At 29.5% G+C, this 23743-nt stretch overlaps 2 protein-coding genes across 6 annotated transcripts in view; both read right to left on the bottom strand.

Annotated features, from left to right (window-relative positions):
• LOC107439260 (coiled-coil domain-containing protein 92) overlaps nucleotides 1–23743 on the bottom strand; it is an 879443-nt gene that overhangs the window by 733188 nt on the left and 122512 nt on the right. The window lies entirely within an intron of this gene.
• LOC107447870 (glycerol-3-phosphate acyltransferase 1, mitochondrial) overlaps nucleotides 1–23743 on the bottom strand; it is a gene marked incomplete in the record, with an annotated part of 37778 nt that overhangs the window by 2342 nt on the left and 11693 nt on the right. The window contains 12 exon segments of the mRNA XM_071181943.1: nucleotides 2908–2976; nucleotides 6095–6218; nucleotides 8693–8818; nucleotides 9951–10028; nucleotides 10695–10837; nucleotides 11104–11404; nucleotides 12708–12778; nucleotides 14186–14345; nucleotides 17387–17500; nucleotides 17580–17662; nucleotides 18655–18784; nucleotides 19899–19995. Coding sequence (XP_071038044.1) covers nucleotides 2908–2976; nucleotides 6095–6218; nucleotides 8693–8818; nucleotides 9951–10028; nucleotides 10695–10837; nucleotides 11104–11404; nucleotides 12708–12778; nucleotides 14186–14345; nucleotides 17387–17500; nucleotides 17580–17662; nucleotides 18655–18784; nucleotides 19899–19995 — 1496 coding nt within the window.

A 23743-nucleotide genomic window follows, 5' to 3' on the forward strand; every position in this document is an offset into this window, starting at 1 on the left:
TTAACATTTAGTGAAAATAAAAATTACCAATTGAAAAAATAAAGCTGGAAATTATATTTTTCCTCAGTTCACATAAGAGACAATTATTACTTGAAAAACTACCTGGTTTAGCAAATTAAAACTACTGAGAATATACATTAATATTTCATTTCTTTTAATAAATACTGTTATGTAATTTATAGCAAACATATTGGTGATATTACTTTTTAAATTATATTGGAAAAAAAAACTTTAACAATGGATCGAATCACTACGTTCATATTATAGTCTAATCTAACTAGAGCCCTCTGAAACATATCAATAACAGTGAAGTAGAAATATATAGTAACTTCTTAACATACAAAAATTGATATTTTAGTTTGAAAAATTGCATGACATCCAGCAACTGTTTAAATAATTGTTTTTTATTTGATAAGAATTTTGCATTTTATAGCATAAATAACAGCAATTATAAATAAAATTTTGATAATGAGTTAATTAACTCTTTTTCAAAAAAAAAATTCAATTAAATCCCCTTTTAAGTGATTGCTTTTGTTTGCTATATTTAGTCGTTAGTCCATCTTCAAACATCTTGTGACAAATCCTATTTTTTTCTTCTTTGCAAGCACAGAATGTGAATTTTGAATATATTCCCTTCAAGTTTCTCTGATGTTGTAACACTTACATATACTACTAATAATCGTCGTTAGAAAAACAGTCACCTTTATAGTAACTATTTAAAAAAAAAAATTACTTCTCACAAGAATCTCGATAGTTGATCTTAAAATTGCGTGAATATGAATAACAATTATAGATTTTGAAATCACATGAATATGAAACTAGATATACGATTTTGAAAATGAGGAAATAAAAACTGGGATATAGAATTTTTAAAAAGCTTAAATATAAATCACGATTCATAATTTTCAGATCGCGTAAACACGAATCATGATGCGTAATTTTTAGATTGCATAAATAAGAATTACGATGCATAAATGTTAGAATGCGTGAATGCGAATCCCAATGCCTTATTTTAAAATCACGTATAAATACGAAAATCAATGTTTGATATTATAAACCGCATGAGCAAATCAAGACATTGAATCTTAAACTTGCGTGAATACGAATCGCTACATAGGTTTTTAAAAAGGCCTAAATACGAATTACAATATCGGATTTTTAAATCTCGTAAATAAGAATCGCAACGTACAATATTCAAATCGCGTGAATAAGAACCGCAACATGCAAATATGGAAAGCTATGTTTGATATTAAAATCGTGTGAATAAGATCGAGATATTAGCAGATTCCAGGCTTGGGACCTCTAAAAGGGTTGTCAGAAGCAGCGTCGTTTGAACTACAAAAATCGGATATATCTGGAGGTCGGGAAAAAAATTCGGAAAATCTTATCAATCTTATCTGCAGCGAGTAAAAGGGGAGAAAATAGCTAAAGTTAGTAAAAATGAGAAAGGATTGGTAGCTATGCAGTTTGAAATTTCTGTTTCTCTTTGAAAATCGGTGAATTTTCTGAAAAAGTGGAATACTTATTAAAAAAAGTGAAATTTTTAGAAAAATCTGAATTTTTGATTAAAAAAAAGCTGAAATTCAAGAGATAAAAGTGAAATAAGCGGAAATTCGCTAAAAAGCGGAAAAATCTCATCCCTGAGATATCAAACTTGGCGATGAGTGAAGATATGATTCCCTTAGCCTTGATAATGTTCATTTTATTTCCTTGAAGTTTTACGTTGATTTCCTTCATTTTTTCAAGACTATGAGTGAGGTACGCAGTTTCCAACTTGCGTTGCTTCAAACTCTCACTTAAAACAGGATCAGTGGTGTCGAGAAACTCAGTAACTAAATCCAGCAATTCGAAGAAACGGCTCAGTTTCCTTTTGAAAGCCAGCTCACAGCTGTATGTAGGAGCAGAAATTCGAAATCTTCATTTTCATGGCATAGTTCTCGGAACAAACGGTTATTAGGAGAATTAGCTTTCATTTTATTGATGCCAGAAATAACCTATTTTTCGCAGCCAAAAGTAGACGATGAATGACATAATGAATGGTGAGATAACTTCCGGTACTTCTTTTTTAAGGTGACCGAGAAACCCAGTATGACAACCAGGCATGGTTGGAGCACCATCTGTAGCACAAGCACTTACATTTGTGAGGGGAATTTCTTTTACCTCAAAATAATCTTTGACCAATTTAAAAATCGACGATCCTTTTGTATCTGTGTTCAAAGTTCTTGTAAACAACATTTCCTCGTTAATCTCCTTACTCTCATTTATGAATCTCACATAAGCTAAAACAGCTTTGTTATCTATCACAGTTGATTCATCAATCTGCAACGCAAATTTACCTTCTTTCAGAAATTTGACGAGTTTTGATTCAACGTCGGCGGCCATCTCATCAATACGCCTGAAACCAGTACTATTGCTCAGAGGAACAGAGTGACTTATCAGATTTCCGCCTGCGATACCAAAACGTATGATGAAAACGATCCTGGACTTGAATTTTTTTTAATTTTTAACTATCATAATTCTTTGTCAACACCAGAACCATAGGTTTCATATATATTTTCAATTTCAATCTCAAATAGCTTTTATTATTATTGTTAGCAATTTTTATCTTTTGAGTACTCGTCGCCCCTGATCGCCCCACTAAGGATTATCGCCCCCTTCAGAAGCTCTATGGGGCGATCTAGCTAAAAGCTCTATGGGGCGACCAGTGGTTCCCAACCTGGGGGCGGCCCCCCTTTGGGGCGATCGCCCCCAGGTTGGGAACCACTGGTATAAATGGTTTGGTTTAGACATTTGTTAAAATAACATTATGACTATGGAAGGGCAAACAGTATTTTATAAATTGCTGCAGTAACCTGGACCTTACTAACGCATTTACTGTATCTTAAAAATTCTTTACTTGACACTTACCATATCCTAACAAACCTTTGTATAACTTTTCCTGGGCTGTCAGCTGCATCTCTTGAATGAATACACTCTCTAAAACAAATGAATTTATAAAAAAAACGTGTCATATATATAAATTTTTCATAAAATAAAACATTAATGTTTTTTTATTTAATTTAGAAGTTCTACACTCATAAACAATTTAATATTTGTAATTAGCAAAAATTCTTTTTTCAATTTAAAAAATATCCTATATTGAAAAAATCTATTAAATCAAGATAAATTGATTACTAATGACAATATTTTTTTAATACATTTAAGCATTAAGATTTAATAAGAGCATTTGACGCTTTAAGTAAGAGAAATTTAATTTAAATGAATTGTTTCAACAGGCAAGGTCAACAAGCTCAAATTTTTACATTTAAATAACCTTTAAAATAAGTTTCTCACATACTAAGATATGATCATAATATTTAGAGGGTCTTACCTTTAATTCCCCTAATACCTTAACTTAGAAGCCTGAACTAGTAGTATTAAATCATTTAATGCAGACAATATTTCATGTTATGTCATCAGATATAAAAATAGCTTTTCTCAGGATAAACATCTTTTTTGCAAGAAATTTGGATTTTGACAGATTGATCATTTGCAATTGACTAGCTGATACAGTCAAACCCCGCCATAGTGAACACGGTTTATCGTGAACTCCCGGATATAGTGAACGAAATGTTCGGTCTCGCGCCTTGCTATACTCGGATAATGTTATTTTTTGTGGATATAGTGAACCAAAAAAATGAGGAAGTTTGATATAGTGAACTTTTTTCTGTCTTCGACTGATTTTTTTAGAAATTTTTTTTAATAATTTTGAAATTTCTACTTCAAATTAAATACATATACCGATTTTCAGAACCATCTATACAGGGGAATGTAGCAATAAGCATTTTTTCTTGTTTGCTTCTTTTATCTCACTTTCCCATCCCTAAACAAACCAAGCAGATGTTTCCAACCCAGGCAGACGATGCACCTGTAAGGTGTCAGTGGGATCAATATACATTTTTTCCAGAAGGAATGAGTAATTATTCATTATTGGTCAAAGAGTTGGACACTAATATGTGTCGATAAGGCCATCATTTCAACTCCTTTTTGCTCTCAGTTCAGTTAAAATAAATCCTGCAAACAAGTGTCTCAAATTTAACTATGGCTAGCAGTAAATGTAAAACGTTCTCCATTGATGATAAAATGGGCATAATCAGAAAAATTGAAAATGGATGCAATCAAGCTGATATTTGCAGGAAATATAAACTATCCAAATCTGCAGTTTGCAACATATGGAAAAAAAGGCAATTTATAATTTCTGCTCATGAAAAAAATTTAGAGGGTGGAAAAAAGTTGAGAAAAGCAGATCACAAGAATAATGAAGAAACATTGCTGAAGTGGTTCACCAATCGAAGAAGCCGCAATCTTCCAGTATCTGGCAAATGCCGAGGAATTTGTTAAGCGATTTTATGAAACTACTTTTATGTGCTCGAATGACAGGTTAGACGGGTTTAAAAAGCGGAATAACAGAAATTCAGGAAAAATGATCGGAGAGTTGGGAAAAGTGTTTCCATATCTGATGTTGAGGATTGCTCATCAGCTAAAGATTACTAATTTTTTTTGTATGCAAGATGAAGAGCAATGAAAAATATAAGTTAACACATTTTTTTGATACTACGTATTATTTTTCAGTCATTTTTGTATTTCATTTTATGGGTCATTTATTTAAATAATGTGTAATAAAAGGGAGAAGTTTTGACCCATTAGTTAAAATTACTTGCAAAACGGATATATTGAAGTCTCGGTTATAGTGAACCCTTGAAGGTTCACTATAGCGAAATTTGACTGNAGATGGTGGAAAAAAGTTGAGAAAAGCAGATCACAAGGATAATGAAGAAATATTGCTGAAGTGGTTCACCAATCAAAGAAGCCGCAATCTTCCAGTATCTGGCAAATGCCGATGAATTTGTTAAGCGATTTTATGAAACTACTTTTATGTGCTCGAATGACAGGTTAGGCGGGTTTAAAAAGCGGAATAACAGAAATTCAGGAAAAATTATCTGAAAGTCGGGAAGTGTTTCCATATCTGATGGTGAGGATTGCTCATCAGCTAAAGATTACTAATTTTTTTGTACGCAAGACGAAGAGTAATGAAAAATAACACATTTTTTGCCGCTACATAATATTTTTCAGTCATTTATTTGAATAATGTGTAATAAAAGGGAGGAGTTAAGGAACCATTAGTTAAATTGACTGCGTAACGGATATAGTGAACTCCCGGTTATAGTCAACCGAAACTTAGGTCCCTTAAAGGTTCACTGTTTGACTGTATTAAAAAAAAAAAAAAAAAAAAACATGATTTTTATACTGAAATGAAACACTTTTCAAGGCCTTGAAAAACAATATTAAAGGAGTTTTCAAGTTTGTAAGAGCCCTGTGGGTTATTACAAAATTTTTTAAATAAAAAGATAGTTAAAAATTTTATTTACTGAGTCAGAAATTAAGTTATTTTTAATTAATTGGAACATTATTTTGTAACTTATTTTAATTTAACAATTTAAACAGAGAAAATAACTCTGCTAGAATATTGTTTAAATTCTTTTTAATTGTTCTAATCTCAACTTAGCTAATTTTTAAATAAAATTTTTGACAATTCCTTCTCAATTGTCTAACAGATAGAGAGAATTTATTTATTTCGCCTTACAAGCATAAGAATAGCTCAACTAAAAACATGAAATACTAAAGCCATTGATAACACTGAATTTTGACTCAATAATAAGTGGTCAAGAAAGCATGGTAGATATGTGGTCAACTAAAAACGCTTTCTTTTGAAGTGTATGAAAGGATTTCTTAAGTGAGAATTTATCTATTGGAAGAAGGAAGATAACTTGGTTACGTTAATAACATAAAGGCTTAAGATTGTGAGAAGTGTCTTCCTTTTTTGCCCTCTTAATATTACTCATTTCAAGAGTTGAAAATTGTATTTCGCCTGAAAATAAATTTGTCACATTAGAGAAAGTCTAATAAATTTTAACTCGTTATAAGCATTCCATTTTTGTTTAGTATTAACATATTGACAGTTACTTGGAAATTTGTTGTAATATTAGATTTCTTGAAAATAGGCCATATAAGTTAAATAAACTTTTACTACATTTTTTAAGAAAATAAGATTTACCTTTTTTTACATCATCAATCAATTTCAGCAAGGTGATCGCAGATAGCCAATATGACTCAATGTATGGGCTCAACACATTTCTTAGAAATTCTAAATGACTAATGCTTTCTTCGGAAAGATCTACCTACAACAAAGAAACTTTTACTTAAGGTCAGTTTAATAACAATTTTTAAATTAAAATAAAATAAAAACGAATGCATATTGACATATATGATCTTCTAGGTAATGTCAATCCCTTTTTTTAATTAAAATTACTACATAGGATTAGCTTTGGAAGAACGAGACGAATGTTTTGAAAATGAAAGAATTCTGAAAGCTATTTAAAAAGAGTGTTATGCATTAATAAGTTTAAAAAATTATGACTACTAACATTTCTAATAGAAAAATTATTTATAAAAAATGACACCATGAAAAGGTTGTAAGCATGGCAAAATCTACAAAACTATCTTAGAAACACAAGGCACCGAAACAAAAGTTGATTTTGCTACATTATGCTGTTATACATAATAAAGATTTTGTTAAGTAAAACATTAGAGAATCCGAGCTTTCAGTCATTTTCTTGAACACAAGAGCAATAATCAAACAAATAAATTAGTACTAGAAGTGTGTTAATATAACTATCAGTATGATGATGCACCATGTCAGAGAGTGCTTGGGAAGTCAGGCTCTTTAGAAACAGACATCATTAGGTAGGCTGATTGCAAAGAGTCTTATAATCCAACTACAAGATTATGTCGGCAATTAGCAAGAACCAGATTTTCCAATAGGCGTACGATCGGTGGTCGAAAGTAGTGAAATTACTATAGTCGCTACTTTTTTTTCGTAGTTTGTAGTGTAGTGTGCTACTTTTAATGTACTGTAGTGCAATACTAAAAAAGTAGTTTGTAGCAATTCTGGGCAATTACTTTAGCAAAATAAAACTGCTCTAACGTAACTAATTTTCAGAATTTGATGGGAATAAATCTTTGTGGGTCATCAAGGAATGCAATAAAAAATTGCCTTTGGTGGAGGTGATCACCATTAGTGGTATAATAGGAAAATGCATCATGGATTTACTTGGCCGTATGAAAGTACATCTAAAATTGTGGTTGTGATAAGATGATCATCTCCAGGAAAATAAATATAAATCGTTTAGTGAAAATTTGATTTACTAAGCAGAATTGGTATTATGGATAATGGCCATTTTCAACATCCAAAAAAAGGAAATCCCCTAAAAGGATCAAATCAGAATACTCGAATATTGAGAGATTACACAGCCAGAATATCATTTCTGATGGTTAGAAATTGAGACTGTGGAGGCCCGAGAAGGGAAAAGTTATAAATAGATCTTCGTTTTTGATTAGGCGCGACAGTGAATTAATAAGTCTGCATTAGTAATGAAATAAAAAGTATCCATTACATTGATCAATACAAATAAAATAAATTTTTTATGTTTGTTTTAAAAGCTTAAGTATTTGATTTATTTTAAATATATAATTCTATTAATAAAATAAGTTTAAGTAATTAAAGATATTTTAAAAGATAGGAAATAAATATGTAGTGCCAATTATGTCATCACAATACCCCTTTAGCTGCAGTTGAGCATTAATTGGAAATATGTATTTATAATCACCTATAACTAATATTTAAACTAACTATTACAAAAAATTATAATCTTTAACATGTGAATGTGCACTCGTGAAACATGGATGTTATTTCAAAAAAAGGAAACACATTTTCGATTTCCCAGAGGAATTAACCCACTGGCGGTTTAGTAAACGGGCGAAATTGGGTGGATGTTACTCTTCTATACACTATTTCCCTATATAATTACATGGAAAACCCAGTTTTGCCATACGGAGAAGACTGCAGATTAAAACAAGACTTTTTACGTGCAGAACCGTCATTGGGTTAAAAGAACATTAATCCTCTGGGTAAAAATTCGCTTGGTTTTGCAAACAGGCTGACCGGCACAGCAAGTAGGCAATAGAAACAACTATTCAGAATTTCAGTAGTTTCAAAAAACACTTCCCCAAGTGGTACCAAAGGTAATTTATTAATACAATGAAACCTCATGAGGGCAACCACTCTCTGTTCCACAATTGTCATTCATAGAGTTCACCTCCATTGACTTCAAAATGTTATCGAAGGTATATGTTTTTTTGTCATTATCTTGGGGTGGAAGTGCCACTTGTGTTAGCTTTATGAAAACCAAATCAATGAATAACACTTAGTGTCAATAAAAATAACCCCTAATTTTATATAAAAACAAATTTATAAATTATTAATAATTGAACTATTTTAAGTAAATAAACAATTATGTTTTCTGTAATAATAACAGCCCCACAGAAATATTTTGAATACATTTTAATCTACATATTTGTTTGTTAATTTTTTTGTTTTGATATATTTTTTATATCTCCTTATTTGATCTTTTTTATGGCACAGAGGTTTTCCCGGCAGCTAGGAGATTTTTTAATGGCGTCTTTTAAGTTTTTCAACTCAAAGTATATGGAAGAAATTCCATTCCATCCAATCATGGTCATAAATAGAAGTTGTCTTTCCTGGAGGTTTCACTGTATAGTGAAAACAATATTACAGAGAGTAATCATGAATTACTTTCAATTGTTTTTCTTTGGATAGCGGTAAGTCTGAATCCTCATCATCTTCATCATCACTGGCATCAAAACTCAAAATGTGAGCTTTCCCAGAGTACCTTGGTGGTCTACCCGCAATTATGTTCATCTGTAATTGATATAAAGACAACAAATGAATAACAGAAATGATAAAAAAAAGGAGGAAAAATAAGGCTTTTAAATGTAGACACATATTTGCTATGCAATCTAATGTTATATAATATGACCTTAAATTTAAAAGGAGTACAAGGAACTACTTTTTTTATACATCAAATTCAATCAGATACACTTTGAACAAATTTTCATTTTCAATCAATGATGTAAAATTACTTTCAAGATAACAAGGATGGAATTGGATGTTTATTACTTAAATAAAAAATCGAGAATAATTATTTAGAAGTTGTACTTAACTTTTTCAGTTTCCTACATTTTGACGATAACAATTCTATAAGATATTTGATACTAACACAAGTAAAAAATAATATTAATTAATGTAAAAACAGTGCATCATATTAAAGGTGACAAGGAAAGCCCTTTTTGAATAAATATAGTACATAGGAAATGATAGAATAGACCAGTGGTTCTCGAAGGATGTTCTGGGGATTCCTAAAGTTCCATGGAAGGGTTACATGGGTTCTGAGAGTTTAAAATTTTTTTAAACATTAATGATTTTGAAATCTGTAATTATATTTATATCTAAACAATAAACCATAATTTATTTGATATTTTGGTTATTTGATTAAAATTATTGAAGTGAAATTCCAATAAAAAAAGAAATAGCAAAACTTATTACAACAGCATTTGAACATTTCAAGTTAAACTTTTCAATTTAATACAAAATTAGTAAATTTAAGAATAACGAATGTTTCATTGATTACTATTCTCAAATTTTATAAGAGTTCTTTTTCTAAAACTACAATTAAGCTTATTTTATTCTTTTTCAGCTATTTTATGCACTCAAAAATTCAGAACTAGACTAAATACCACTCCAGACCTGCACACAAAACCCATAATTCACTGTTTATTACTAAAAAAACGTTTATTGAAAAAAAAAAATTATTCTTCACATTAAATATTTTTAAAATAATTAGTAGTCTTTTTTGGTTAATATGTTCACATCTGCTAATAAATTATTTTTTTATATATATTGGGGTTCAGCCACAACAGGCTCGATCATAGAAGGTTCCGTAGCCATAAGAAGTTGGGAACTGCTGACATAGACAATGAAAATTTGCACTTACTCCAACAGAATGGAGACACTCTTTTTCTACAAGTGCATCTAAAGAATCACTAAAGCTAAGAGCAAGATCAGAACAAGGCTGAAATAGATAAGTTACAAATTATATAGAGCATAATGAATTACAAAGGAAACACACATAAAGATAAATTCACTATTATAATCCATTTAACTGATCATTATCAATTGAAATAAATTATGTGATAATCTAAGTCTTAAGTTGGCTATTTTTCTAAGGCCTAATAAACTCTAGCAATATTCACAATTTCCATCTCTTGATAAACATTTTTTTTTTCTTTTCTTTTGAGTTACTTTTAAAAATCTTAAAAGTACATGATCCAGATAAGCATATTTCAAGTCTAAAAAAACGTTTTGCATTTCACTTGTATGAAATAGTAAGAAATACAAATACTCAACAACTGTCGCATGTTAAATAAATAATCCCAAGAAACTGAAGTGGTAAGGTATTACATGATTAAAAATATTCACTTGCTTCAAAAATATGTAAATTGGAAATAAAAGTCGAGTGTTTCAAGCGCTCAAAGACAGGCACCCATTTTCCAGACACCAATTTCTTTTTCTTACATCACATTCACGCCTGCCAAATCTTGAAAATGGGCACCCGTTTTTGAGTGCTTGAAACATGTCGAATGCTATTTTTAATTTACATATTTTTGAAGCGAATGAAGTTTCTTTTTATCATGTAATACAAATTCATTGAGTAAATTAATAACTGTGTTCTACTTACTGGAATGGTTACAAATTCATATTCAAGTAAATCACTCAGCTCAATTGCTTTGTCAATGAGCTTATCTCTGGAAACATACAGTTGGCTATCACAGTGACGAAAATGGCAAATTTCAACATCCACCAGAGCATAAATAGCATTCACTGAAATATCAAACACAGTAGCTTATGAATGAACGGGAACAAACTTATTAAACAGAATTATACCATATGAGAAGAAACTACAAGAGTTAAATTAAAATAAATTGGTATAAACAGCAGGTGAAACTTCCATGAAAGGATTAAGATACATCAAAATCTTTCCTGCATTCCACATAAAGTATGAATAAAAATACAGAATGTGTATACTTTTATAATTTAAGCTAAAATATAGATATGTATTAATGCGAAATAAAAACAAACTGAATTACCAACAATGCTATCAATTATAAAAACAGGCACAACATGACTGGCGTAGTGCTGAAGCTCCAGAACATGTGGCAGGTTGATAACAGGCTTGTAGATTGTTATTTTGACATTGTTATTCTCGAGATCACTGGAAGTCCATTCCATGTCCACCACTTCCGAGGAAATGAGATCTTTTCCGAGAAACTCCACCGCTCGTTTGATGACGGGTAACGACTGTCCTGTGAAGCCAGTGTCCCTCTTTTTATTGGCCAACAGCCCTCTCAACCAGTCCATACTGTTCTGGAGTTGCTGCTGTGTAGCACCCTGGAAAGATTAAATACAGGGTTGAAAAAATTGAGTGGGCATGGAACAGAGTTAGGCTTCCGACACATGAAAATAGCTCTTGGTGTCAAAATTACTATACAAAAGCTGCAGCTAAGGAAAATATAGAGATAAAATATATTTAAGATGAGATTTAAATGGACATTGAACAGAGTCAGAATTTTGGTACCAAAAAATGGCAAAAAATTGTTATTCTAAAGCTGCTGGACTGTAACAATATGATATAATGGACATTTAATTTAATGCTTTCATGGCAGATAATTGGTAAGGGTAGCTTTTGATCACAATTGTTGCAAGTTAGTATAAATGTCTACACTGAAATATTTTTCAAAAAATTGAAGACAAAAATTTTTGATTTTGATAGGGCAATTTCCTAATAAATATTAAATCAATTTTTAATATAGTTTCATAAACATTAGGAATATAAATGTGTTACCAGAGCAAAAAGCACACTTTCGCCATCTAGTTATTGGTGATATAAATTGAACACAAGTCTTTCAAAAAGTTATACCGATTTTTTTTTTTTTTTATTTTNTTCAACCCAAGACAAAGATAATTTTAAGATACATTAAACTAAATTTACTTTGTTTGATTTTTTAATGGGTAAGTACATGGGTCTCAACTTTTTTCTTTAGCTAATCTATTTTTTGTACACTGTACCATGCATAAAACAAAACAGATCTTTTGTTCTAATGATGGGATTTTCTCAAACTAAAAGCCAGTTTTAATGTTTTAGAAGGGTAACAAAGGGGGCTTAATTATTCAAAAGGATGACAAAAGTGTATTAATTAAGTTACGTAAACAGACACAAAAGGCTCTTTATTAGAATAAGCCTAACTTTTTTTTTTTCAATGAATATGGATTATTGACTATCTAAATATGGAAGGGTAGCCACAACCTGTGAAATATGGCCTTAATAGTTTCAACAGGAGAGCTGTTGAAAGTTTGGGATCTTTAATACTAATTTGACTTTGCACATATTTAACCATATCTCAGAGCCTTTTATAATTAAGGGACTCAAACTTATTACCACTCTTCTATCAGGACCACCATTTCCATCTTTTGGATAAGTTGATATTTTAATATCAAAACTCCCTGTTATGTTTATTCATAGAAGGTAAATATTTGTGCCTGATTCTGTAATTTAATTTATAATTAGCTTTAATTACTTGGCGTATTTCAGGCTGCCAATTTGAACCATAATCATTAGTAATTCAGTGTGATATCATTTTTATTTTGCGCACTATACATCTTTAAAAAGTTAGAAGAAAAGAAAAATTCCTACTTTTCTATATTGTGTGAGAAGTAAAAATGCCAAAAGGTGAGTACTCATTAATGGAGTTGAAAATACTGCATCTGAAAATGAAGAAATTAAGAAAATTGAACTACATATAAAAACATAATTACATAATTTGAAGTAAAATTATGGTTGATAAAGATTTTAATGGTTAATGATTTTAATGATAAATGATTTTAATGGTTGATAAAATTATACTAGTCAAACTGGTTTGTTATTCAAAGAGAAACCAGAATGCACTTCGTTTTGCTATCTTTATTATAATATTTATAACCAAGCCAAATTAGTAAACAATTAAAAAATTTAAGATTTGAAATTAAATAAATAATAATGATACATACAAAAAATTTGCAAAACAAATATTTCAATAAAAAACCATGACTAAAAAATTTTATATTATCTTTTTTGAACACAAAATCACATTTTTAATTCCTTTTCTTCACAATAAACTTTAAATAAAAAATAATATAATTAAATTAATTTGTTCCTAGGAGAAAAACAAGCATAAAGCACTTGAAAATATTTTGAGGTTGACTCGAAATCCTAATTTTTATTCACGATTTAAAAATAGAATAAAAATCTATCTGATTTTATTAGATATGTTACTGTCACGGTAAAAAATGCTGGCATTCTATAAAATGTCTAGCCATTGTGTAGAACACCTAGCCTTTTCACAAAATGTGATTACTACCCTAATATTACGTACGACACATTATAATTATTATGCACTTTGAATAGTCATGCGGAATGCCTAGATACTCTGCAGAGTGGCAAATGCTAATGCTCTTAAGAAATGAAAAATAAGAACTGTTATGTTGATTGATGTTTCGTCATTAGCCATTCTACAGAATGCCAAGAAAATGAAAGAAATATCAACTATTTTATACCTACATATTCAGTTTCAAACATTTTGCAGAATATCCAGTTTCATGCATTGATAGTAACACTATTATTATGCAAATTTGGTTGGGTAAAGGAGCCACAACAAAAACTTTACATACTAGCATCTTCTTTAAATAAATTAAGCCCACAAACAAAAACTAATTTAATAGCATATTTATTAATCAAAAAAAATAACATAACTTTTATTTTAAACCGAAATATTTTCATAACATGCATAAAATTTATTCAGGTTGTAGAAGTTTAAAAAGTTTTCCTGAAACCTGATAATGAGCTCCTGAAAATTTGATATGGAAAGTTATTTTTAACTCAATTAATTGTTAATCCAGCATTTTATAATATTCAACCCAAGACAAAGAGCTTCTTCATCCAGCGGTAATAAAAGCATCGCATAGATCGTACACTGGTTCTTGAAAATATAAATTTAAAGTTATTTTATTGATGGTCATCTACATAGCAATGATATATAATTCTAAAATTTATCTCACGTACTTAAGTTATTATTATTATTTTTTTTTTACTAACAGGGTACAATGTAGTATTAATATCTTAGTTGTGTGCCTTACCATAAACAAGATGCTTTTTTAAATTTTTCTGGACATGCTGCAAAAGTTCTACAAACTCTTGTTTTGCTACTGCCGATGAATTATTGATGGGTGAGGATGGAGGAGTATCTGTTGTGGGTATTTTACTGGGTAGGCTTTGCTTCCAAGTTTGGATGAATTCCTGATAAAAAAAGAGAAAAAAAATATTATAAAAATATATTTTTATTCTTTTTCTTCCAATATAGCTATAACTAATGCATAATAATATTTTAAAGAAGTCTTATAAAATCTTTCTCGATATAATCCTGAAATAACCATAGTACAAAATACAGGGTGTTTATAAAATCCTGGACCCATTTTGATGTTTAATAACTCATAAAATAATAAAGATAGATTAAAATTAATAACATAAATGGTTAGATAGACTCAAAAAGTTTCATGATCCTTGTCAATGAACTTCCACGTGTCCCCCCTTCGTCGCATGGAGAATATCAAGTCGATAGTCAATTTCACGCCAGGTAGCAGCAAGCATGTCGGCATCCACAGAGGTTATTGCGGTTGTAATTCTGGCTTTTAGGTCATCAATGTTCGACACTATCCTCCTGTAAACATTGTCCTTTATAAATCCCCAAAGAAAAAAATTCAGCGGCGTTATATCAGGTGATCTAGGTGGCCAAGGAATTGGACCTCCTCGCCCAATCCATCTTCTTGGAAAATGGTAATTAAAAAAACTACAAACGATGATACCCACATATACCTTCGTATTCGATGATACCTTCGTATTTCCACAATTAGAAGAGCTTCAGCCACATGTCTTTTTGCAACAAGATGGTTCACCACCTCATTGGGGTATCTTCGTTCGTAGTTCTTTGAACGACCATTTTCCAGAAAGATGGATTGGGAGAGGAGGTCCAATTCCTTGGCCACCCAGATCACCTGATATAACGCCACTGAACTTTTTCTTTGGGGATTTATAACGGAAAGTGTTTACAGGAGGATCGTGTCGAACATTGATGACCTAAAAGCCAGAATTACAACCGCAATAGCCTCTGTGGATGCCGACATGCTTGCCGCTACCTGGCGTGAAATTGACTATCGACTTGATATTCTCCGTGCGATGAAGGGGGCACACGTGGAAGTACATTGACAAGGGTCATGAAACTTTTTGAGTCTATCTAACCACTTATGTTATAAATTTTAATCTATCTTTATTATTTTATGAGTTATTAAACATCAAAATGGGTCCGATTCGGGACTTTATAAACATCCTGTATATGAAAAATAGGATGATAAATGAATAATATATATACAGGAATGTTAAAAGAAGAAGGAAAAAACAGGCAAATAAAAAATCATAGAATAATAAGAAGTCACAAACACGATTTAGAATCCCTGGAAGGCGTTAAAAATTATGAATAATATACAAGGGAATAAACAAAATTCTTTCCTTCTCTTTTTATTTTTACTGTTTCTACACGTTTTAAACATATATAACAAAAAATGTCATTAATCTTCTGTCAAGTTTTAAACAATGTCAAATTTACACTACTGCTCAAAATCCTTACAACAGAAGATTAGCAAACCAAATAGCTATGAAACTAAACTAGAATTCTCCAACAAAATAAGTATTAGAATGAAACAACTGCACAAGGTTAAAAGTAGCTTTACAACTCGTTTAATAATCTTAGAAATCTCTGCACCATTTATCCCATTTCAAACAAAATAAGAAGAATAAACATCAAACATTTCAACCTATTACCCTGAAATAAAAAATGGTCACCAATTTTTATGGTTATAATGATAGTCACTATCATTATAACCAGATGGTACCATTCAGGGGGGTTATAGATAAAGAAGTAGAGTGGATTTAGTCACTCAACAATATTGGAAATGAAAAAAGATCCTTATTCTCAAACTACAAAAAAAAAAATTTAGTTTTTCTGACCACTGGATTGAGTCATGTTCCTCTTTACTATTTTTTAAAGAGTTCCTTGGTATATTAATAAGGAAAAAAATTAGATAAGCTCAGCTCCTTTCCCAAAGTTGTTAATTACTTTTTACACTTGAGCTGCTAGCAGCGAACTAGAAACTAAGAAAGGAACTTGGAACTAAGAAAGCTTCTGTAGGTTGTAAAGATTTCTTTTTCTTAAAAAAAAATTTTCTTTTTAAAAATTGACTTACAGATTTGACGTTTAGGATACAAAAATTTCTTCTAATTACTGAAAAAAATTGACCTGTCAAACTTCGAGTAATAGAAAAAAATACAATGCCAAAATTAGAATTTTCACCAGGGTTTCGAAAATACTTCAAATTATCAAAACTTGGAGTTATAAATGATAGAGTAACAGAAGTTAGACTGAGTAGACTAAAGTTAGAGACACAGTTAAAGTTAGATCTCAAATTTAAAGGGATGTTAAAAAAATTTGAGATAGCGAGTTTTCGAGCTAAGGTAAGAACTAAATATGTTCTAAAAAGTAGAAAAATCTATTCTAAAATATTGCTCTAAAAAGTAGAGTCATGAGACATAAGAATAACTACTATTAAATAAGTATGCAATAATAGTTGACTAGAAGTCTAAATACAATAATGATAATTTTATTTTTAATAGTAAGACACAAATAATTATGCATTAAATAGGAAAGAATCTATATTATATAAAACGCTAATACGTATGTATCAATAAAACCGATGATATTTCTTTTCTCGCGTTGGCAACATTTTTCATTTTTAATTGATAGGCTTCGGTGTGCAAGAGCACGTAGTGAGCATCATATGGCTAATCTATATTATATAAAACGGTAATACGTTTTAATTGATAGNGTTATAAATGATAGAGTAACAGAAGTTAGACTGAGTAGACTAAAGTTAGAGACACAGTTAAAGTTAGATCTCAAATTTAAAGGGATGCTAAAAAAATTCGAGATAGCGAGTTTTCGAGCTAAGGTAAGAACTAAATATGTTCCAAAAAGTAGAAAAATCTATTCTAAAACATTGCTCTAAAAAGTAGAGTCATGAGACATAAGAATAACTACTATTAAATGTGTATGCAATAATAGTTGACTTTAAGTCTAACAAGGTTTAACATAACAAGGTTTTCGAGATATCAAAAGTATACTGAATATACTTATCAAATAAAATAAATTCAGCCAAATAAACCAAAGAATTTAATTAGATAATCATAGAAAATTGATTATTATATTAGTAAATAATAATTATACATACCTTTATAGAAAAAGGTTGGCCAAAATTTATCCTAACATTTCCAAATCTCATGTGGATCATTTTCCATAAAGAATATATGGTTGTTAAAAGGGAGTTTTTAATTTCAGATTGACCCTAAAAGAATTAAATTTAATATCAGTTACAGATGTGAACCACACATTAAATTTTTTTTAAAAATTTAACTTAATCTTACTAATTTTTCTTGCACTATATTTCCACTAGGAAATTTTTCATAGCTAATAGAAACAACACAGATGTTAGCATCTTCAATAGACCCTGAAAAAATAAGTTGGTTTTAATGTTTTGCTTAAGTAACCATAATTTTTAGACATAAAATTAGCTGGCATAATTTGATAATCTACTGATTTGATTTTTACATTCTAAACGTAATTTAATGGATCGAGGATCTAAGATTATAATATGCTAATTAATTTGCGCACGCAATATTTTTAATTACAAAATATGACACAAAAATGCATTTTTCGATAAATTTGGAATCTTAACTCGAAAATTATGAAATTAAGTAGCAATCTGGAAAATATAGTTCCATTGGATAGAATAAAGTCAAAAGATTGGTCCTTTTAATATCTTTTTCCTTTTTTGGGTCTTTCCTAGGATTATTTAAACAAATTAAAAAAATTTTGAAACCTTGCTAAATTACCATATTTTTGATGAATATTAGTTATAATTTTATAAGATAATTCCATAAACTAATTCTTTTTAAGGTTAATGGCCATTGCTTGTCTAAATAATGATTTATAGCAAATATTTCAAACATTTACCAAAGCTACTATGTGGATATTAATATTCACTGAATATTGCAGACATTGATTAATTGGTTCTATTACTCACAGTAAAATAAACACAGCCTGGAGTTGTAAAGGAGAAATTCGGGTCATTAACTGACCATTCACGAATTATCTTATTATAAAAATAGACCCTTCTTAAATTGTTTTATCATAAAATTGGATCCTTTATAAATTATTTCATCATATAAACTAAAAATTTACAAATTATTGTGTTGTGAAATAGAACCTTTCTCAAATGATCGTTCACTGTAAAAATCACAAATTACCTTCCACAAATTATCTTTTCGTAAAAATGGACCCTTCAAAAATTTTTCATCATATTCTATCATAAAAACCCGCTTCACAATGATTTTTATTTTAAAAACGGATTTTGCATAATAACTTGGGAATTTAAGTTTTTTTCAAACATCACTTAGCATATTATTCAGCTATCTAATCCACGAACAAATGCTTACTTACCATTTAAAACTGATTCAATAATAGTAGGAAACAATTGATATTTATCTAAATGAACATGATCTGGAACTGAATTATCTTCATCGACAAAGAGTTCAAAGTTGTATCCAACTTTCAGACATTCCCTAATGTACTAAATAAAAAAATAATCGTAAGAGTCACGAAAGAAAATGAAAAATCAATTGACAAAAAATAAAATTTAAAAAAATAGAAAGCATATCATTAAATGAGAATGAGAAAAGACAATGGAGAAAAATTAATTATTTGAGGGTCAATACTGTATATATTGATAAGTCGACCCCTCTATTTTATGTTATTGAGATTGCAAATTTTTGGAATGTCGGCTGTATAAATCACCCTTTGAAAAAACCAAATAAGAATAAATTTAACATTAAAAAATATAAAAAAATTTATATATCTACAAAATTTAAAAACATGTTCAACAAATTTCTTATTGTTTCCTCTGCGTATCATACATTTACCATCCAATAGAGATCCTATGAGGCAGGAAATTAATATAACACATTGAAAATAAATGGAGTTTTTGGAATGGAGAATTAACGCAGAATTATGCAGATCTATCTCATTGTTTATAATGCTCAATATATCGGGATCATGGAATATCTAACCTAATTATTGTTTTATAGGTCATTCCCTGATATTCAAGAAATTTTGGAGAGTTTGTAAAATCTACTTTTACACCATAAAATACATTTAACTCATTTTTTTTCTAAAAAAAAAAAGCAGGGTTATTTATGATATGGCTGGATAGGTTGTTGAATATGAAATATTATTTAACTCAATTTTTTTTAAATAAAAATAAATAATCTGTGTTAATATTAAGCAGTGAAAAAGTACACAGATTACCTACGTACACAGAACTTAAGTAGAGTGAAAAAGTACACAGATTAACTTTGTTCAATTATGAGTCATCCAGTTTTTTTGTAATAATGTATGAAGGAAAAAAAAAGGATTCTCGCTTTCTTTTAAATTTTTTGTAATTCCTTTACTTTACTAAAATTACAAAATTTAATTCAATTCAGATTGCTTATGTTTACAGATCAGCTTAATCGCAAACAGGTGGACTTTATGACATTCAAAAAATATTATTACATTTTTTAAAATAAGAGAAATTACAATAATAAAATTTATTCTTAAAACGCAGAAAGCTTTTCTATTGTAAGAAAAGTTTTTTAATTGTCTTTTAATTTAAAAATGATTAACAAAAGAAGTTTGCAAGTAATTACATTTTGAAGTACAGATGAATACAAAACTTGATCAACATCAGAACAGTTCTTTAGATGATTTCGAACAAAAAACACTCCTATGAACTTCAAAAGATATCTGAAAGATACAACATTAGAATTGTTATAATTAACCAGGGTTCCTACTCTTTTAACAAAATAAAAATTAACCACTTTTAAGAACTTTTTTTGAGAAAGTTAAGGACTTTTTTTGAAAAATTAAGAACCTTAAAAATAGTATGATTGTTTATCATCAAATACGAATACTGATAAAATTGTGTTAATTAACAGGGTTTGCCGAAGTAGGACCGGGCAATTTTGGCAAACCTGTGTTCAGTTTTTTTAAAAAAATATTTTATGATTGTTAAGAGTGAACGAGATCTATAAAACTAATCTGTATTCTATTTTTAATGATTTCATTGAAATTGAATTGTAAAATTAAGTGTAGAAATTAAGATTTGAAATTTTTTTAATATTAAAAAAAAGAGTAAATAAAGAAATTTGGGAAAACATTGAAAAAACTATTACAAGTTTTTATATTTTGCTACTAGACATGCATCACATATTTAGTTGTGGGTCAATCTTGGTAAATATTCAGTTACACAAAAAAATTCGTTCTTTTCTATTAACAAAATGTTTCATTTATAAGGGTATATATTGAAAGAATTAATACTAAGAAGTTGAATTAGAGTAATGCATGAGAGCAGTATTCTTAACTATGTCATGTTAAATTAAGTCCTATTTTAAGTAAAAATGGATCATACTAATATCTAAGCACCTTAAATCATTCCACTTTTTTTTTCACTAGGTTTAATTTAATAAATAGATTTTTTTTTTTTTTTAATTCATTGCAATAAATTTTTTTAAGAAAATTTTTATGCTTGAGAAGATTTATAATTTTCAAACCAATATGTTTTTTTATTAGTTCCTGGTGAAACATATAAAAAAAAGGTCTAAAATGATTTTTCAAAGGTATCAACTCATTCCTATGGCCAGAAAATTGGTAAGGTTTCTTAATTAACAAATATTGATAAATTATTTATTTTTTCATCATTTTTAGATATTTACTTGTAATATTTCTTTATCGTCCTCTATCATTCTTAATATGATTCTCTACTATTAGAATCATTTGACAATTTACTTTTATTGTGAATTAATAGTTTTGTAAAAATATATTGAAAAATTTTACAGATTGAAAACGGTATGTAACTTAACCATTTTGAAATTATTGCTTAACAATAATTGTGTTATACAGTCAAACCCCGCTATAGTGAACTCCCGGATATAGTGAACAAAATGTTCGGTCCCGTGCCTTGCTATACTTGGATAATGTTATTTTTTGTGGATATAGTGAACCAAAAAAGTGAGGAAGTTGGATATTGTGAACTTTTTTCTGTCTTCGACTGATTTTTTTAAAAAAAAAAATTTGTAATAATTTTGAAATTTCTACTTCAAATTAAAAACATATACCGATTTTCAAAACCATCTATAGAGGGGAATGTAGCGATAGGCATGTTTTCTTGTTTGCCTCTTTTATCTCACTTTCCCATCCCTAAACAAACCAAGCAGATGTTTCCAACCCAGGCAGACGATGCACCTGTAAGGTGTCAGCGGGACCAATATGCATTTTTTTCAGAAGGAATGAGTAATTATTTATTATTGGTCAAAGAGTAGGACACTAATATGTGTTGATAAGGCCATCATTTCAACTCCTTTTTGCTCTCAGTTTAATTAAAATAAATCCTGCAAATAAGTGTCTCAAATTTAACTATGGCTAGCAGTAAACATAAAACGTTCTCCATTGATGATAAAATGGGCATAATCAGAAAAATTGAAAATGGATGCAATCAAGCTGATATTTGCAGGGAATATAAACTATCCAAATCTGCAGTTTGTAACATATGGAAAAAAAGGCAATTAATAATTTCTGCTCATGAAAAAAATTTAGATGGTGGAAAAAAGTTAAGAAAAGCAGATCACAAGGATTATGAAGAAACATTGCTGAAGTGGTTCACCAATGGAAGAAGCCGCAATCTTCCAATATCTGGCAAATGTCGATGAATTTGCTAAGCGATTTTATGAAACTACTTTTATGCGCTCGAATGGCAGGTTATACAGGTTTAAAAAGCGGAATAACAGAAATTCGGGAAAAATTATCTGAGAGTCGGAAAGTGTTTCCATATCTGATGGTGAGGATTGCTCATCAGCTAAAGATTGCTAATTTTTTTGTACGCAAGACGAAGAGTAATGAAAAATAACACATTTTTTGTCGCTACATAATATTTTTCAGTCATTTATTTGAATAATGTGTAATAAAAAGGAGGAGTTTGGGAACCATTAGTTAAATTGTCTGCGTAACGGATATAGTGAACTCCCGGTTATAGTGAACCGAAACTTCGGTCCCTTGAAGTTTCACTATAGCGGGGTTTGACTGTATTTACTTTTATGAGCTTTACAATTATTTCCAGCCAAAGCTGATATTAGGAATTAACTTTACATAAAATTGCAAAACAAGCTGGTGAAAAACTTGAACTAATTTTAAAGCAACCGAAAGTTGAATAGAAATTTAAAAAAAAAAAAAAAGACAGCTTATTAAGTTACAATGTTTAATGAGAAAAATGATTATCAAAATATAGTTTGAATTTTATACTAATAGACATAAATAACAAAAAGTTTGAGATATTTTAATTTAGAGTAGATTTAAATTCTTAAGTAACAATAAGCTTATCCTTAAGAAATAAAAATAATGCCGCAACAATCTGAAACTTTAAAATTTACATTGCAGCAAAACAAGTTATAAATAGTTACCAAACATTTAACTTTCTAGTTAGGAGCAAATCATGCGTTCTTATTTAGTACTCAGGAATAAAAATTATTTAAAAAACTTAACAGTAACAGTATTTTTTGAAAAACTTGAGGTTTTCATCAAAAACTCAATAAATCTCAGGTTTTTGATGTAAAATCTAGGTGGGATGGAATTTTTCAAACCCTATTTAGTACAAATCTGTTTAGTTTTTAGTACAATCATGAATTTTAAAAAATGTTACTAGATTTTTTTAAATTTACAGTTAATTATCACACATTGAAATATTATACAAATTTATTTAATTCTTCCAAGATTTCAGAAAATAGTTTTCATTATGGATCCTAGCTCAAAAAATTTTTCTGATACTTTTCTTAGGGTTTTACTTTGTTCATATGAGCAGATGCAGTACCAGTAAAACAGAATTTCTTGAATTCTGCCATTTTTGAATGCCAGTGTGGGTCTTCTACTAAAGTACCCTAGACCNATTTTCTACTTAGGTACTTTAGAACTGTCACCCCCCCCCAAAAAAAAGCACTATCTCTTCCTTGTGCAGTATCCCTCTTGTTGACACTCTAATCTTTTCTTGCAGAATGTTACTCTCCTCAAAAAGCATCATTCTAGTAATATATTAATAAAAGGACATGCTTTCTTCTCCTTGTCTGTAGCCCCCTCACACACATCCCTACTTATCTCGCTAAAATGCTCTACCCTCAGTGCAGGGTCTAATTCTAGGTGATAAATTCTAGTTCTAATTCTAGGTGATTCTTTTCGTTTTAAAAAATTTAACTGAAAAATTGTTCTTATCAACTGTGATGCTGAAAAATTAAGGATTTTTAAAAACCTTGTACCAAAGTTAAGTACTTTTAAGGGCTCTTATATTCCCAAATAAAAGTTAAGCAGTTTTTAAGAACTTTTAAGGACCGTGGGAACCTTGTTAACACTTTGTTTAACAAAAATATACTTCAAAAACCATAAATAAGTGGGAAACAGTTTACACTTCTTTGCTAGTTTTTCTAAAAACATAAATTTATTTGAACTGCTG

This window comes from Parasteatoda tepidariorum, chromosome 6, assembly GCF_043381705.1.
Source record: "Parasteatoda tepidariorum isolate YZ-2023 chromosome 6, CAS_Ptep_4.0, whole genome shotgun sequence".
NCBI classification, from domain to species: domain Eukaryota; kingdom Metazoa; phylum Arthropoda; class Arachnida; order Araneae; family Theridiidae; genus Parasteatoda; species Parasteatoda tepidariorum.